Raw genomic sequence first — 14,960 nt, 5'->3', positions numbered from 1 at the left:
GTGAAGAAAATAAAATGTAAGATTCCTTTGGAAAAATTGCATTGCTGTTTTACCATAGAAGTTTGAATTTCTCTTATCTGGATTGATACAATGAAACAATACATCTGCCAAGAATGCAGATTCCTCTATTGTCTTTAATCTCCATACATCCAAGAAATTTATTTCCAAATGTACTAATTGAATATATTAGACAATGGAATCTGCCGATCAGCATTAGGAAATTTCAATGTGTGGGTTCTATGTTCTTGCTCAGCTCCTCTAGCTTCTGCATCCTCAATCTCTCGCTCTCGGTCAGCATCTGGTAAGCAGATTACAAATTGGAAGAATTACCAAGTGCAGAATGGGATGTAACAATAAATTTGTAGAGCAAATGAGACTTGGTACTTACCTCCATCAGTGTGGTTACAAGTTGAGCCTTCTCTTTGTTCTTTTCATTGAAGCTTTCCAGCGCTTCTTTATATTCTTTTTCCTGTTGTCAGTGAGATGTGAGTGGATGCATGCTCTAATGTTAGTGCAGTAACTAGGTGAAAGTATAATCAAGCATAATTAGCAATTGTTAAGCACCTTCTTCTGGTAGCTCAGCCCCAATGGCTTCAGCTCTCGGTTAACCATGTCGATTTTCTTCCTTACATTTGCAAGTTCCTTCCTCAAGGGATCTCCCATCACTTCGAGCTCCTACTAGATTGTTAATGTATGATATAATTTCATTATGAAGTAATTTATGTGGCCGACCAAGAAGAATAGGTCCTATAGGCAAGTCATTTGGGTTCAAATTACTAGTGAACCATGTTACCAAGCCCTCCTAATCAAGAACAAAAAAAAAATCCAACAAGGTCGAAATAAATTCAAAATAGGATCCATATATTTTGTTATGTCTAAAATCACATCGTTCTAGGCTTCCTATTTTATTTTTTAGTGGATATCCATAGTGGGTAGGGTACCCTTCTAACCTTCCAAGTTAGAAATAAATGTTTTTAGCCCTGCTTAGTAACAAGCTCACGCTATAACACTCAACATTTTGCCCTTAATTACCAAAGTAATGTTTTTTGGACACATGCTTGATCCTATTTGAATAGCTTGAGAGTCCAATATAAATTGATAAGCGAATTGTGAAAAGAAAAAAATATTCCAACAAAAGTTTGTTGAACTTACTTCCCAAATCTGTGCCAAACGCCTAGTTTCTTCCTCAGCACGACCCAATTGAAGTTCAACTTTCTCCTTAACTTCCATCTTCTTCCTCTCAATCTCTTCCTCTCTAGCTTCCCATGCTGATATTGCCAATCTTGAAACTTCCTCATCCTCGTTCTCCTCTGTTGATAGCCTCCCATTATTGGAAATGCTCCCAAGGCTCTTCATTTTCTGCATTTGTCACAGCTCCAAATTCAATTTGGCCTCTATCTGCATCCACAAAACCCACCTCCTTTAAGTATTCTTCTTATTAATTCTATATACTCTCTCCTATTGCTTTTGCTTCAAACTTCTCTCTCCCCTTTCCTTTTCTGGTAGGTCTTCTCTCCTCTTCTCTTGCTTTCTTTTGAGTACGTTTGTCAGAAAGGAAGAGAAGACAAATTCTAAGTGCTCAACAGAAGACATGGCCTAATTGACTTTTGTTGGTGCATTTTGATATAGGTCTTTGTCCCATCATTATCTAAACCCCTACAATTAGAGCAATTAGAGCATCACCTATTGCAATCTCATTTTATAAAGAAAAATTTCGTGGGATGTTCTCGTCACGTGATAGTGATGAACGTGAAACAGTCCAATTAAATGACGTACTTGAAAAATAAAAGTCAGTCGTCAAATTTAGATAACATCTTCGCCATTTTTCAAGCTTAGAGATAATATTTCCTTCAATTTCATCCAAAAGTAGTTGAAATGTCAAATTTCGACAGACACTCTTTCTCAAATGTAGGTAACTGACTACGCAATGAAAGTATGGCAACCATGGTTCAACATTGCTTGAAGCAAGAGGAACTGTGTCAAGCAACAATACCATACATATAAATAATGCTTGGTTAATATAAGCTCATTTGCTTTCCTTTTCATTCTTATTGTCTGTCAATTCATTATAAAGGAAAACCAGCTACAAAAGTCCACTTTTCAGGTCATTACGTCAGAATCAAATCACTTGCAACAAATACTTAATTGCACAAATAATTCATTCCATAAAAACATAAGAAAACATAAGACATTAAAAATAAAAATGAAACCATAATTAGCAAATGTAATGCCCCCAAGTTTGCGAGAACATACAGCAACATAATTAGCCTTACCACAACCATTCAGCTACCGCCTGTGAGAGAACTTTGTCAGCAAGTAATTCTAGAATCTAAACATTTCCACTACAGTTGACAACATAACATTGCACACATTTGCTAATCAATCATAACAATTTCTTAACAATTCTGAATTTTCGGAGGAACCAAGCAACATATTGGATTAATTTCTAGCAAAATCCGCCTTTGGTAGGAAGACGAAAATGAGATAATGTCATTTTCATTGAAGTGAAATGACCACATATCAGAAGCAAACCTATCCTTTACATTCCTCGAGGGAAAATTGTTTCTCACAGGATATGTATCGTCAATTACAAGCAACTCAGAAAATGTTACTACTGTATATCTTCAAGCGTAAATGGGAAATGAAAGAAACCAAGGGCAGACTGTAATTGATGTTAACGTCTGCTGAAAGCCAAATCAACATAATTGGAACTATGTCTGAGGAATGAGGGGGAAAAATCACAAGAGCAACACACATTTCTCATTCAAGCAAAGTTCACAGGATGCTACACTATAGTATAAACAAAACACTCTCTGCCAGGAAGTGAAGATAGGAGGAATCAGGGTACAAAGGCAATATCTTTGAAGTACTCGTGCTCAAGAGCAGTCCTGGCCGTAATCCTTTTGCTGGGATCCAAGCAGAGCATTTTCTGGAAGATAAAAAAGCAAATACTTAAATGATAGAAAAACCAAACTGCAGTAGATGCTTTCATGTCGTGTTTAACAATTATTTTCTGCTCATCTATCAAGCCCACTTAAATTTGCCACATGTCATGTGGACTGGCAACAGAGAGAGCGTCAAGAATGAACGTATTAAAATTTGTAATCGACAAACCCACCAAACTCCTCAAGTTGTTGCTGAAATAAATTCATATAAGGAAACTAAGGAAAAAAAATGGACAACATCAATCACCAAAAGGACTTGCTTCCAGGGAATCGAAGCGCAGGAAACTTCTTTTTTTATTTTCCAAATTTGATTATCGAATTTTACCAATGAAAATTAAGGTACTTCTCTTTTGGCAATAGGGGAAACTACAGTACTCCCCGTATACCATACTAACATCTTTGTGGGACTGGCTAGGAACTCGTGTAAGACGCACAATTAAATTACAGTGTAGACGTACATATACGAACAATTTTTTCCCATGGAGTGCATAAATTGAATATGAACTTACAGAGAGAAGATCAACACCAGCTGATTCAAGATTTGGAACTGCAGTTGCCAAGTCCTGCAAAGTCAAGGATGCTTCTCTCAATATTATGAGTAACACATAGGTTGACGATTTTATGATGGGACTAGATAGCTACACACATAGAGTTCAATTACCTTAGCAAGCCACTTAGGAAAGGAAGACTTAAAATCAGGCAAAGAATTCACTCCAGGCCATGTATCCTCAGTTGGAGTACCCATGATTCTTCATATGAAAAGCAACAGTGTGAGTACGACAGGATACATTGAGGATGATGGGATGCATAACATGGTCTACAGCCATCTGGCTGCATGTCTTCCACGAAAAGGAAAAAAGAAGGAAAGAAAAGCATAGATTTGGTTGGGAATCTTTCACCTAAATATCTTGAACAATTCATCAATCTCAGAGTCCCCAGGAAATAAAGGTCGTTGGTTTACCATCTCAGCAAATATACAACCCACAGACCACACATCTACTGGAGTAGAGTAATGGCGGGAACCAAGCAATATCTCCGGCGCTCTATACCAGAGAGTCACCACCTACGCAGAACCACCAACAGTTAAATCACTTTATTGTCTTTTGTTTTTGTTTTTTTTTTTTTCGCGTTAAGACTTTATTGTTAATATTAAAACACAAACACAGGCACACTAAATAGTGCTCAAATGTTAACAAATCAAACTACCTAAATATTGCTTTCAGAAATATTAATTTTTAATTTCAATACATGTGATTTTTCTTGGAGCAAAGCAGTTCAATTTTGCATCATATCGCAACAGACGCACTAAATTGTGCTCAAGTGGTACTAATAGCCACATTTTTTTCTTTTCTTTCTATTGTTATTAATTAAAGTGTGAGAGGAAAGACAACTGATCTGAATAATTGCAACAGCTAAATGTCATGATCTGAATCACTCATACCTCATGAGTAAATGTCCTAACAGGAATACCAAATGCTCTAGCCAGTCCAAAATCTGCAAGCTTTAGTGAATTGGTACGACGATCTATCAGCAGATTCTGGGGTTTCAGATCTCGATGAAGAACTCTATGTGAATGACAATAAGCAATGCCTCTGAGAATCTGATAAAGGAACATCTGCAGAAACGGGACATGGCCAAATGACATTTCATTGTAAGATTATTATTGCAGTAGTCTATTGTCAAAATCAGGATGGATTACATAACAATATAACAATTTCAAGCATGATATACGGTAACCTCAGTAGAAACTAGAAGTAAACATCATAAGCATCGCACAACATTGGGCCATAAAGCATTTGAAATCTGCTTTACAAACTAAGAGAAGAAGTACACAAATAAATAAATGACAAATGTAAAAGCAGGAAGCTAAATAAAAAGCCTACAAATGATAGCCTCTTATACTTATTCACGAAAGCTAAATTTCTTAAATAAAATTAAAATTAAAAATTAACACCCATATTGATGCAGGAGCATCTACGAAGCTCTCTAAGATTACTTAGGCCCGTCAGTCAATTGGGCTAGGGTTCTATTTACTTTAAATTATTAGTTACTTCTTTAGTTTTCCTATTCTTACTTGGATTTGGTTTAATTTCCTGTTTAGGTTTTTACTTTCCGATGTCAATTAGGTTTTCTGTATTCTAGTATAAATAGGCTAGTTAGAGACTCTTGTATGGATTTTTTGTTGATGAATATAATTTCAGACTTTAGTCTATACAGTTTCTGTTGGGATTTTGCCCTATAACTCAATTATCTTTGTTCCAACTTCAATTCTATTGCTTTATCCTTCTATCCTCTTTATTTTGGGTATGTTTGGGTCACTGGACAGCAGCTTATAGCCGCTGCCCTGCATCACACATGCATCTCCATTCCAGCCTCCCTAACCTTACCAAAATTTACAAACCATGACAGTCAAGGAATGGACTGCACCTGAGATGAAATACTATAATTTGCTGATCAAATAACTACTAAATGTACCAACTAGGTCAATCAAAGGTTTGTAAAGACAAGAAAGCAATCGCTCACTTTTATTTGGCGAGGATCCTTTGCAAACTCAGGAGTAGAATCCATATGCTTCTTCAGATCCAAGTCCAGGTACTCAAAAACCAGATACAAGCGCTTCTCACTGTGCACTACATCCTGCAGCCTGTTAAGCAAATACCCATTAGAAGAATTTGTTAAGTATATCTTCTTCCCTGATAGACAATAAAAGTGTACGCACCAAATATGAATATCTAGCAACGTAAACAAGCCATAAGGAAATATGGAAGATGCCTAAGAAAGCAGATTAAAAAGTTTTCATTATATTAAATTTTGTCTTCTATTTAAAATACATTCTAGAAGCACTGAGTTTAGGACACACCCAATGACTGTGTTTAAACATCTCTATGAGGATCCCTGTTCCACTAATTTATTTTTTGGGGTGCTCATGCTTAGGCACCAAAAGAAACGCTACTTTCCTGGTCAAGCTCAGACAAGCCGGGCAAAGCAACATGCTCAGAGTGAAGTAAATAAACAGTGATTAACTAGCTCAGTCATGTTATATTTTGGATTCTTTGATACGTTAAATTTCCATTTAAAGGGGAATGAATATAGGAAGAAGAACATGCTACAACTCGAAGCTACAATGCAGTCCAAAAAGAAATATTAACTCAAGAGAAAAGTCTGAAATTCATAGGTCTACTTTTCCTCGACAACAGGTAATATCTTCGGCATTTTTATGATTCACAGAAACTGAATGCCCAAACATGAAGTTGAAGCTCTCAATACATGAATAATTTTCTCATAAAACCCCTTAATTGAAGAAATTAGGCACGATGAATTCAAATATACCTGACAATGTTGCCATGTTGCATTTCTTTCAAGAGTGAAATTTCGCGTATGGCAGTGCTTGGCACCCCCTCATCTTCCTGCTCTAAACGAATCTTCTTCAAAGCTATAGTCTCATTAGTGATACGATCACGAGCCTTGTAAACCACGCCATACGTTCCTTCACCAATCTTCTCAACTTTCTCGTACTGCACAACGACAAACATCAGAGTCATAGAAAATAAACAAAAACAAAGTAAAATCAAAGAACCAAATTCACAAAAATGGCACGTCCATCACTAACCTGGTCCATCCGGCCTTTCTGCTCAAACCCAGGCCTTCAAAGCCTATAGGAAACGTAGAAAATACCCTTATCAATTGTAAACGTAGTTGCCTAATTCGCTCACCCCCCCCTACGAATTTCGATCCGGATCGAGCGTACCCAATCGCGGTACGGTATCGATCTGGAACGAAAGATTTAACGACTCAGTTCCAGAGGAGAGAACAGTACCTGGTAGACGACGTCGCTGCTACACAACAGTACCTGACCGCCGACAGCAGACGAACAATCGAGGGCACATGAGGGAGAGTGCTACAGCTGATTAGCCCACGTTTGATTCTTGCTCTCTTGGCATAAGGGGAAGGAAGATATTGGGTTCGTAGGGGATTTTTTTGGACGAATGGATTCCAAGAGGACAGCCCAGCCCACGCAAAAAGGCCCCTTGTCTCCCAAAATCAGCTCCAGCGGTGACATCCAGCCCGGGCAAGCACAAGGCAAGATAGGTGCTGACGTCAGCGAAGGAAAAAAAAAATTAAAAATCGAAAAAAATTCTGAAAAATTACCAAAAAATTCAAAAAAAAAAAATTTATACATACATAAAAAAATTTTATTTATTAATCCCACACATAAATAAAATTCCATGTGAATAGTAATTGTGCTTAAGTTGTCATGGCAATGGATGGAAAGGCACACAAAAAATTACTAAGGCAAGTGAACAGTAACCGTCCTTACTTGTTTTTGCCTTTTGCCATGGCAAATAAGTGGAAGTACTCTAAGGGGGAACGTACTAGAGGTTGGGTGGGTGGGTGTATCAATATAATAAAAGTAATGCATTTGGTTTCAAGAGAATTTAGTCACATTCTCCGGGACCCTGTGGTTCAAGAAAGTTGTGATTGCCTACCCTTGGATCTAATTTAAGGGTTGAGAAAAAACTGGTTTAAATATCAATATGTCATCTTTAATTTTACTTTTACTGCAGTAAAATACTATTTTGGTTATTAAAACTCTCTTTTTTTAAGAAGAGTTTAATATCAGAGATGAAAAACAAGAACAAAAAACTCATCAACCATCATCTCCGATGCCAGTCATCTTTCTCCTTCACGCCTAGTGAATAAGAAAACATGAACCTTTCATGAAAATACAATAAAGTTACAGAAACCCAAGTCTACGTTCATGAACTGGAAAACAAAAAACTAAACAAAAAAACCCAAACATTGTTTGTAAAAAATTGAAGTTTTCCCAAATTGGGTTCATGAATCATTCAAATCTAACATTTATAAACAGAAAAGTAAAGTTTTGTGCAAATTTCCACATGGGGGGGTTGATTCTTCACCCTCCTACCTTTCTTCTCTCTCTTCCTCCTCAATCCCTGCTAAATATACTAGAGTAAATAAACCACACCCAAGGGGTGTTGGCCAAAGGCCCTTCAATGACAAAGTCAATTAGATTATCTTAATAAAGATACGAAAATAGCAGAGAAGGTCGGAGCTTTCTCTAAGGTACGAGATAACCAAGTAGCCAAAGCCGTATGTGTGGCGAGAGCTAAGAGAGAGAGAGAGAGAGAGAGAGAGGGGGGGGGGGGCAGCAAGAGACAGAGAGAGTTTGTAGGGTTTTAGAATTACCTCATGTATTTGGTGTAGCTAGGTATTTATAGTGTTCTTGCCTTCTAGGGTTTTTCAGAGAATTATTCTCTCCCTTAAATGGAAAGATTGAATCAATCAGAGATTTAATGAATATCAAATCCATAATTTATGGTATCATCCATATTTTAAGTCTAAACAATTGACCAATTAAAATGAAGCACAATTGTTGACCAAAGGAATATTCACATTGTCCATGTCGCACCTCATGATTGGTTGCCGAAATATTAGCTATCACAACGCTCACCTGCCCACTCCCGAAGAGCCAATTCATGGCGACAAGCCACAGAAAATCCCTCACATATTCAATTCACCAATACACTGTGCAAGCAAGACAACTGAGGAAATCAAACCCCGAGAGTCAATGAGGAAGTCGATTAGCGACATCTGCGTCATGGGAGACACCGAAGTGAGCCGCAAGCCTTGCGAGTAGAAGATGTCAAGAGGCTTGTGAATGACCGACTTCGAGACTTAAAAGTTGGAGGAGAGTTGGACGATTCCTTACTGTTGGAGGAGAGTTGGACGATTCCTTACTCAAGAAGGTAGACCAAGTAAACTACTCTTCTTTCACCAATAAGATCGAGCAAGTGGCCACGCCAAGGCGATTCACGACGCCATTTTTCACACCAGTCAAAGGGGATTATGATCCCGAGAGCCATATGAAGCATTTCAAAAGTGGCATGATTCTTTATAAGTCCGAAGTTGAGCTAATGTGCAAGGTGTTTGCAATGACCTTGTGAGGAGCAGCTAAAGACTGGTTCCATACCCTACTCTATAGGTATCAGCAACTTGGGAGAGATAGCACTCATTTTCACAAATGAGTACACCTCCTATCGGATGATCAAAAAGTAGCCTGATCACATATTCAACCTGACTGTGAAGCATGGTGAATCTCTCTGAGACTACATTAAGAGGTTTAAGGCAAAAAAACTAACATTGTAGGATGCCATGATCAGATCACATCATATGCATTCAAGAAGGGCTTGTTAACCGAGCACGACCTATACCGTGAGCTGACCATAGCTTCAGCCAGACTCTGGTAGAGGTCTTCGTTATCACAGAACACCATGTGCTCTAGGATGACAATTGAATCGCCGCCAAAAAGTCTGCCAAAAAAATCGACCAGCCAACAAGTTAGAAGGGTGATAGGGCTAACAATAGGAACTAAGGGAAATGCGCAAGTGGCAACCCCAAACAAGCTCCCCAGCAGATGAGAGCTACATAAATTCTTCATCCCGAAACATCAAATCTTAGCCCAAGTGAAAGACAAGCCCTAGCTGAAGAGACCACCACCCTTGAAAAGAGGTCTAACTAAGAGGAATACCAGCAGATACTGTGCTTTCCATAGGACGCACATGCAATATATAAACGATTACTTTGCTTGAAAAAAGCACCTCAATGAGCTAGTCAAAGAAGGCCATTGCTCAAAGTCCGTGGCAAAGAAGGCTATCCAGCAGATCGAGGACCACGATGCAGCCAAGGAACCTCCCTATAATCTCATAAGGATTAACATAATCTTGGCCGACTCCGAGGAGTCTAGGCTGACCAGCAAGGAAAATAAGAGGAAGATTAAGCAGGTAATTATGATCTCCCAAGTCTTAACCAGCTATCCCGCAATAGAAAACGATCTCGGCTTCTAGAAGAAAAACCTGATCGGGCTTGATATGCCTTACAATAACACCCTTGTCATGAACATCCAGATTGTGTAGGCCGTGATCGACCGACTTCGTGTGGATGAGGGTAGTGCAGCCAACATCTTGCAGCTTTCAGTTGTCGAACAGATGGGCATGGAGACCAAGTCAGCTAGGTCACTGACCGGCTTCAACGGGGTGACCACAGTCACCGTGGGAACAATAGAGCTTAATGTTTATTTCTTACCGATGATCAGCTCATAGACATTCATGATCATAGACGAAGTCTCCCTTATAATGGCATCATAGGCAGGCCATGGATTGGCACGATCAACCCCATCACTTCTGCCACGTATTAAAAGATATGTTGCCCAATCTTTGAGGGCAGTGTCCGGCAAATCAATAGCGACCAAGCGATGGCGAGAAGATGCTCAACCCAAGGGCTGAAGAAGGGCAAGTAGACTCAGTTCATCCCTGCAAATCAAGTAGATTAGAAAGGAGGAGAACAAGCAGGGGAGGAAGCAGACCTCGTTCCTGATAGTTTAGCAAATAAAAAGGAAAAAGGGATAGTCATTCCCCAATAGCAATCAAAATGCCAAAACCAAGATGAGGGAATCAATCAAAAGGCCTCTCCTAAAGAAAGATGGAGGCCCGAGAAGGACGTTGAGTTAGTACCCCTTGATCCTAACAAGGCAAAGAGAAAAGCGCAGATCGTCTTTACTCCTGAGGTTTTTTTAATCATTTTGTATCCCTGCCACAACCACTTGGTCATGGTAACTGAGCTCTTTTGCATACTTATATATCTCACAAATTTATGTAGTCTAGAAGACATCAATCCAAATAATCAACAGACCCCCTCTCCCCCTACATAAAACCACCACTCATTGAGGTTTAAGAACTTTACCATTCTATCTCCATGGTGTAGTTCAAAGATGACTATTCCTTTATCATCTGCACAATAGAATATAAAAAAACACACTTTAACCACTGCCTAGTCATATGTACAATTTAAAAAGGACAACACAAAGACCAAACTACCAAGTAAACAGACATAAAGCAAGATTCACACACAACTAATATTTTTAAAGCAGTAAAAGAACCTATAAACAACTAATAAACAGGAACACATAATAGCAAGATATAGGGGACCACAACAATTTTTTATTCTAGACTTTTGAAACTCAACATCTTTGGAACTGACCCAACAAAGCAAGCAAACAATAAAAAAGCTTAAACCTTGACTACATTCTATAAATCTTTCGCTTTCATTTATTCCACTTCAAAAGAGAAAGGCCACTTACCGTACTTGGGTTGAGAACCTCATTTCTCTCTCGGCATTGTCATTGTCCTTCAATCTCTCCAATATTTGCACTTCTCCCAAGATTTCGATTCTTCTGTTTTGATCCTTCGACAATATTCACTCATTCTCAGATTTTCGAATGTCTCTTTTTTTTTTTCGATTATACACTCCGAACCCTAATCCACAAATTATTTCGAATGAGAAGCTTCTTCTTTTGGCCAAATCTACAAACTGAGCTGCTTAGATTTGGATTTTAAAAGCCTGTGGGGTACTTTTTCCATAATGACCCTGCCACGTTAGCATTTTTGACGGTCTTTTGAATGGCATTAACGGTTCAATCTGCCCTGTTTCTTGCTCCACGTGATTCCTAACTGGTGAACGATGCTGATGCTCTTCTTCTTCCTCAAAACCATCAGATTCGACATCTTACTCAATTTGCTCCACCTAAGCTTGTCTGAATTGATTAACGAATCTTTGTTGCTTCAATTTCAGCATCGTCTTTCTGCTCCCTACTGCTCTCGACTTTATTTAGAGGTATGGCTGTCTCATCAAAGACAACATCTCGGCTAACAACCTTTTTCCTGTTGTTGATATCCCAAAGCTTGAAACCCTTCACTCCTTTCTCAAAACCTAAGAATATGCAATGTGTAGACTTTGGTTTGAGCTTGGACCTTTCATCACTTGGAATATGTATGAAAGCACTACAGCCGAACACCCAGAGCTTGGAATAGTCTACTAGCTTCTTAGACCATACCTCTTATGCACTCTTAAAACCGAGAACTGTAGATGGTGATCTATTAATCAAATAACTTGCATGATTAACAGCCTCTGCCCAAAAACTATCAGGCAATCCTGCATGAAATTGCATGATCCTCTCTCTCTCTCTCTCTCTCTCCATGAGAATTCGATTCATCCTCTCAGCAGCTCCATTTTGTTGGGGATTCTTCTTTATTGTGAAGTGCCTTATGATGCCTTCCTGCTTGTAGTAATCGGTGAACTCATTACTTGTATATTCACCTCAATTGTCACTTCTCAGGCACTTGATCTTTCTTCTAGTTTAATTCTCGGTTTCTGTTTTCCATTCCTTGAACTTCGCAAAAACCTCGGATTTCTACTTCATGAAATAAACCCAAATCTTCCTAGAAAAATCATCCATGAAAGTAACAAAATACCTGGCTCCACCATTTGATTCGGTTGGTGCAGGGCCACAAACATCTGAGTGAATATAGCTGAGTTGCTCCTTGCTTCGGTTATCTGCACTGCTACTCGTGAATGATACCTTTCTTTGCTTTCCAAGAACACAATATTCACAAAAGTCCAGTTTGCAAGATGACACGCCTTTCAAAGGCCTTGCTTGTGTAATTCTTGCAATCCTTTCTGGCTTATATGCCCGAGCCTATGATGCCAAAGTTCAGTCTTTTCTTCTATACCTTGATTTACAGAAACAGCTGATCCCCCGACTATAGTGGTCCCAATTAACTTATACAGCTTATTGGGTTGTAGGTCACCCAACATTACCACCAGTGATCTTTTGGCTACCCTAAGTCTTCCCTTTTTAGACTCGTACCCATAGTCGGCCTCATCTAAAGTACCCAAGGAAATCAAATTCTTTCTTAGTCTAGGGACATATCTAACGTTCCCCAAAACTCGTATTATCCCATCAAACAGTCTGATTCGAATAGTGCCGATTCCTTTTACAGGACATGAAGAATCGTCCCCCATTAAAACTTCCCCGCTGCTGACTTCTTTGTAAGTATCGAACCATTCTCTTACTGCACACATATGAAAAGTGCATCCGGTATCCAAAATCCAATTTGTGAAAGTCTTGGAGCCTGATGTTACTGAAAGAAGCTTCACGTCACTCTCATGCACTGTGACTACACTAGCTGAACTTGAGCTTCCTTCCCTTTTGGCTTTCTTCTTTTTCCAAATCTTGAAGTTCATCTTCCAATGATCGGCTGAACCACATTCGAAGCAACCTTCCTTCTTTTCCTTTTTCTTTTTGGATTTTGACCTACCTCTGTTGCCTGTTTTCTCTTCCTTTGTCTTTTCCCGGCCCCTCTCCTAGCTTTCAGTTACATTATCTAGTTTAGCATATGACTGAAGAGCTTGAATTACGTCTTCAAGCTTCAGGGACTCTTTTCCAAACGTTAGAGTTGTTCGAAAGTGCTTGAAAGACGAAGGTAGAGACCTCAGCAAGATGATAGCCATATCATCATCTTTGTAAGTTTCTTCGACCTTTTGAAGATTAGTTATGCAATTCTGGAACCTGCATACGTGATCTTCAATATCACCTCCTTCTTCCAGTCAAAGTCCGAATAGTTCATCCTTTAGAAAAAGTTTATTAGACACAATTTTGCCCATATAAACATTCTCCAACTTTTCTCATGCTTCTTGGGCAGTCATCTTTTTGGTGATGTGTGACCGAACTGATCTTGTGAGATGGATCTCGATGGAACTCTTGGCCTTCTTGAGAACCTTAGTACATGCTGCGTCTGTCATGCTTGTCGGCTTCTTACTGTTGAGTGCATCATCCAAATCTTGTTGTATCAGTACGTTCTTCATCATCATTTGCCAATATGTGAAGTCATCCTTGCCGTCAAAGGGCTTTAACGCAGGTCCTAGATTCGCATTCATCTTCCCCTTAGACATCGTAGAACCCCTTGAGCCAAGCTCTGATACTAATTGTTAAATAATCCGCACACTATATCTTGTTCTTTAATGTAACCGACGACAATAGACTAAACTAGCAAATATTAGAAAACTTAGAAACACACAAGAATTATACTGGTTCGGCAGAACTTTTGCCTGCATCCAGTTGTGATTTCTCTAGGTAGAGAAATCACCGCTCCTTTGATTAATAATAGAGATTACAGAACTTTTGCAACCCTAGAACTAATCTCAAAACTCTAGGCTGTCTCTGCTGTTTTTCCTCTTCTAAAATAAGTCTTGCCACACCCTATTTATAGATATAGAGTTGGCTTACATGTCCCAAGGCTGATTGAATTCCTATTTCTAGGTGGACTAGGAAATTACACTTATCCAAATCCTAATAGACTTCTAGAAATCTAAACCTAAATTGAATAAGGAAAGCTGAAATTCTTTCCTAATCCCTTTAGGACAAGAATTGTTATACCTCTAATTTTCCTAAAACAATCCTAAACCAACTAGGACATATTTGACAAGCCAAAATCCTAACAAAGTGGAACACAAAACCACGGTAAATGGGGTTAAGTAGGCCAATTTAACTTTGGGGTGGTAAAGTGAGATTGAACCTCACAAATTTTATTTTGGCTTAATTACAACAATGCCCCTGAAACTTCGGTCAAATCCCACTTTGCCTCTCCAAACTCAAATTTGCCCACTTTCATCCCTTAACCAAGGTTTGGTGACCCACTTGGCCTCCTAGCCTTAACACCATCAAAAAGTTTGTTAACTTTGATGACGTGGCATGGTGTTTTGTAATTTCGTACACATGGATCATGTCCATCAATTGAGTGGGTGATGTGGCAAGTGAAGCCCGCCTCCACATAGATAAAATATAATTAAAAATAAAAACAGAAAAAAAAAATACATTTAAACAAAATAAATTTTAAAAAGTGACAAAAAAAACCCATTCTGATCTCTCTCTCTCTCTCTCTCTCTCCCACTCTATTCATCCTTCTCTTCTTCTCTTTCCCCCTATCTTTCTTTCTCAGATCTGGACGGCGTGATGAGGACAAAGACGAACGACACGTCATCATTCTTCGTGGCGCTCTAGAAGTACATTGAGAGCTTGAAAGAGGGGCGGACTGGTGCAACAAATTAGGTTGCGATAGTGGTGGAGTTTAGATCTAGCGCGGGCTGGTGTAATAAATA

General features: G+C 38.9%; 2 protein-coding genes across 2 annotated transcripts; both read right to left on the bottom strand.

Annotated features, from left to right (window-relative positions):
• LOC18787903 lies at positions 11 to 1,664 on the bottom strand. The gene is made up of 4 exons (XM_007221306.2): positions 1,153 to 1,664; positions 565 to 675; positions 389 to 469; positions 11 to 298 (listed from the first exon to the last, which is right to left on the bottom strand). The coding sequence occupies exons 1-4, from the start codon at positions 1,363 to 1,365 to the stop codon at positions 224 to 226; spliced, it is 480 nt and encodes a 159-aa protein (XP_007221368.1). The 5' UTR covers positions 1,366 to 1,664; the 3' UTR covers positions 11 to 223.
• LOC18787950 (cell division control protein 2 homolog) lies at positions 2,462 to 6,897 on the bottom strand. The gene is made up of 9 exons (XM_007221305.2): positions 6,763 to 6,897; positions 6,556 to 6,598; positions 6,276 to 6,460; positions 5,469 to 5,589; positions 4,387 to 4,560; positions 3,845 to 4,008; positions 3,607 to 3,694; positions 3,455 to 3,508; positions 2,462 to 2,929 (listed from the first exon to the last, which is right to left on the bottom strand). The coding sequence occupies exons 2-9, from the start codon at positions 6,562 to 6,564 to the stop codon at positions 2,840 to 2,842; spliced, it is 885 nt and encodes a 294-aa protein (XP_007221367.1). The 5' UTR covers positions 6,565 to 6,598; positions 6,763 to 6,897; the 3' UTR covers positions 2,462 to 2,839.

Source organism: Prunus persica, chromosome G2, assembly GCF_000346465.2.
Source record: "Prunus persica cultivar Lovell chromosome G2, Prunus_persica_NCBIv2, whole genome shotgun sequence".
NCBI lineage: Eukaryota > Viridiplantae > Streptophyta > Magnoliopsida > Rosales > Rosaceae > Prunus > Prunus persica.
The sequence above is the reverse complement of the archived record's forward strand: the minus strand, read 5'-3'. Positions and strand labels throughout refer to the sequence as shown.

Coding starts and splice junctions, on each gene's coding strand:
- LOC18787903 (XM_007221306.2), bottom strand. CDS start 1,365: ATGCAGAAAATGAAGAGCCTTGGGAGCATTTCCAATAATGGGAGGCTA. Junction 470..564: donor GGCTGAGCTACCAGAAGAAG/GTGCTTAACAAT, acceptor CACTGACAACAG/GAAAAAGAATATAAAGAAGC. Junction 299..388: donor TTGTAACCACACTGATGGAG/GTAAGTACCAAG, acceptor TCTGCTTACCAG/ATGCTGACCGAGAGCGAGAG.
- LOC18787950 (XM_007221305.2), bottom strand. Junction 3,509..3,606: donor TTCCTAAGTGGCTTGCTAAG/GTAATTGAACTC, acceptor TTGACTTTGCAG/GACTTGGCAACTGCAGTTCC. Junction 2,930..3,454: donor CTGGTGTTGATCTTCTCTCT/GTAAGTTCATAT, acceptor TTTATCTTCCAG/AAAATGCTCTGCTTGGATCC.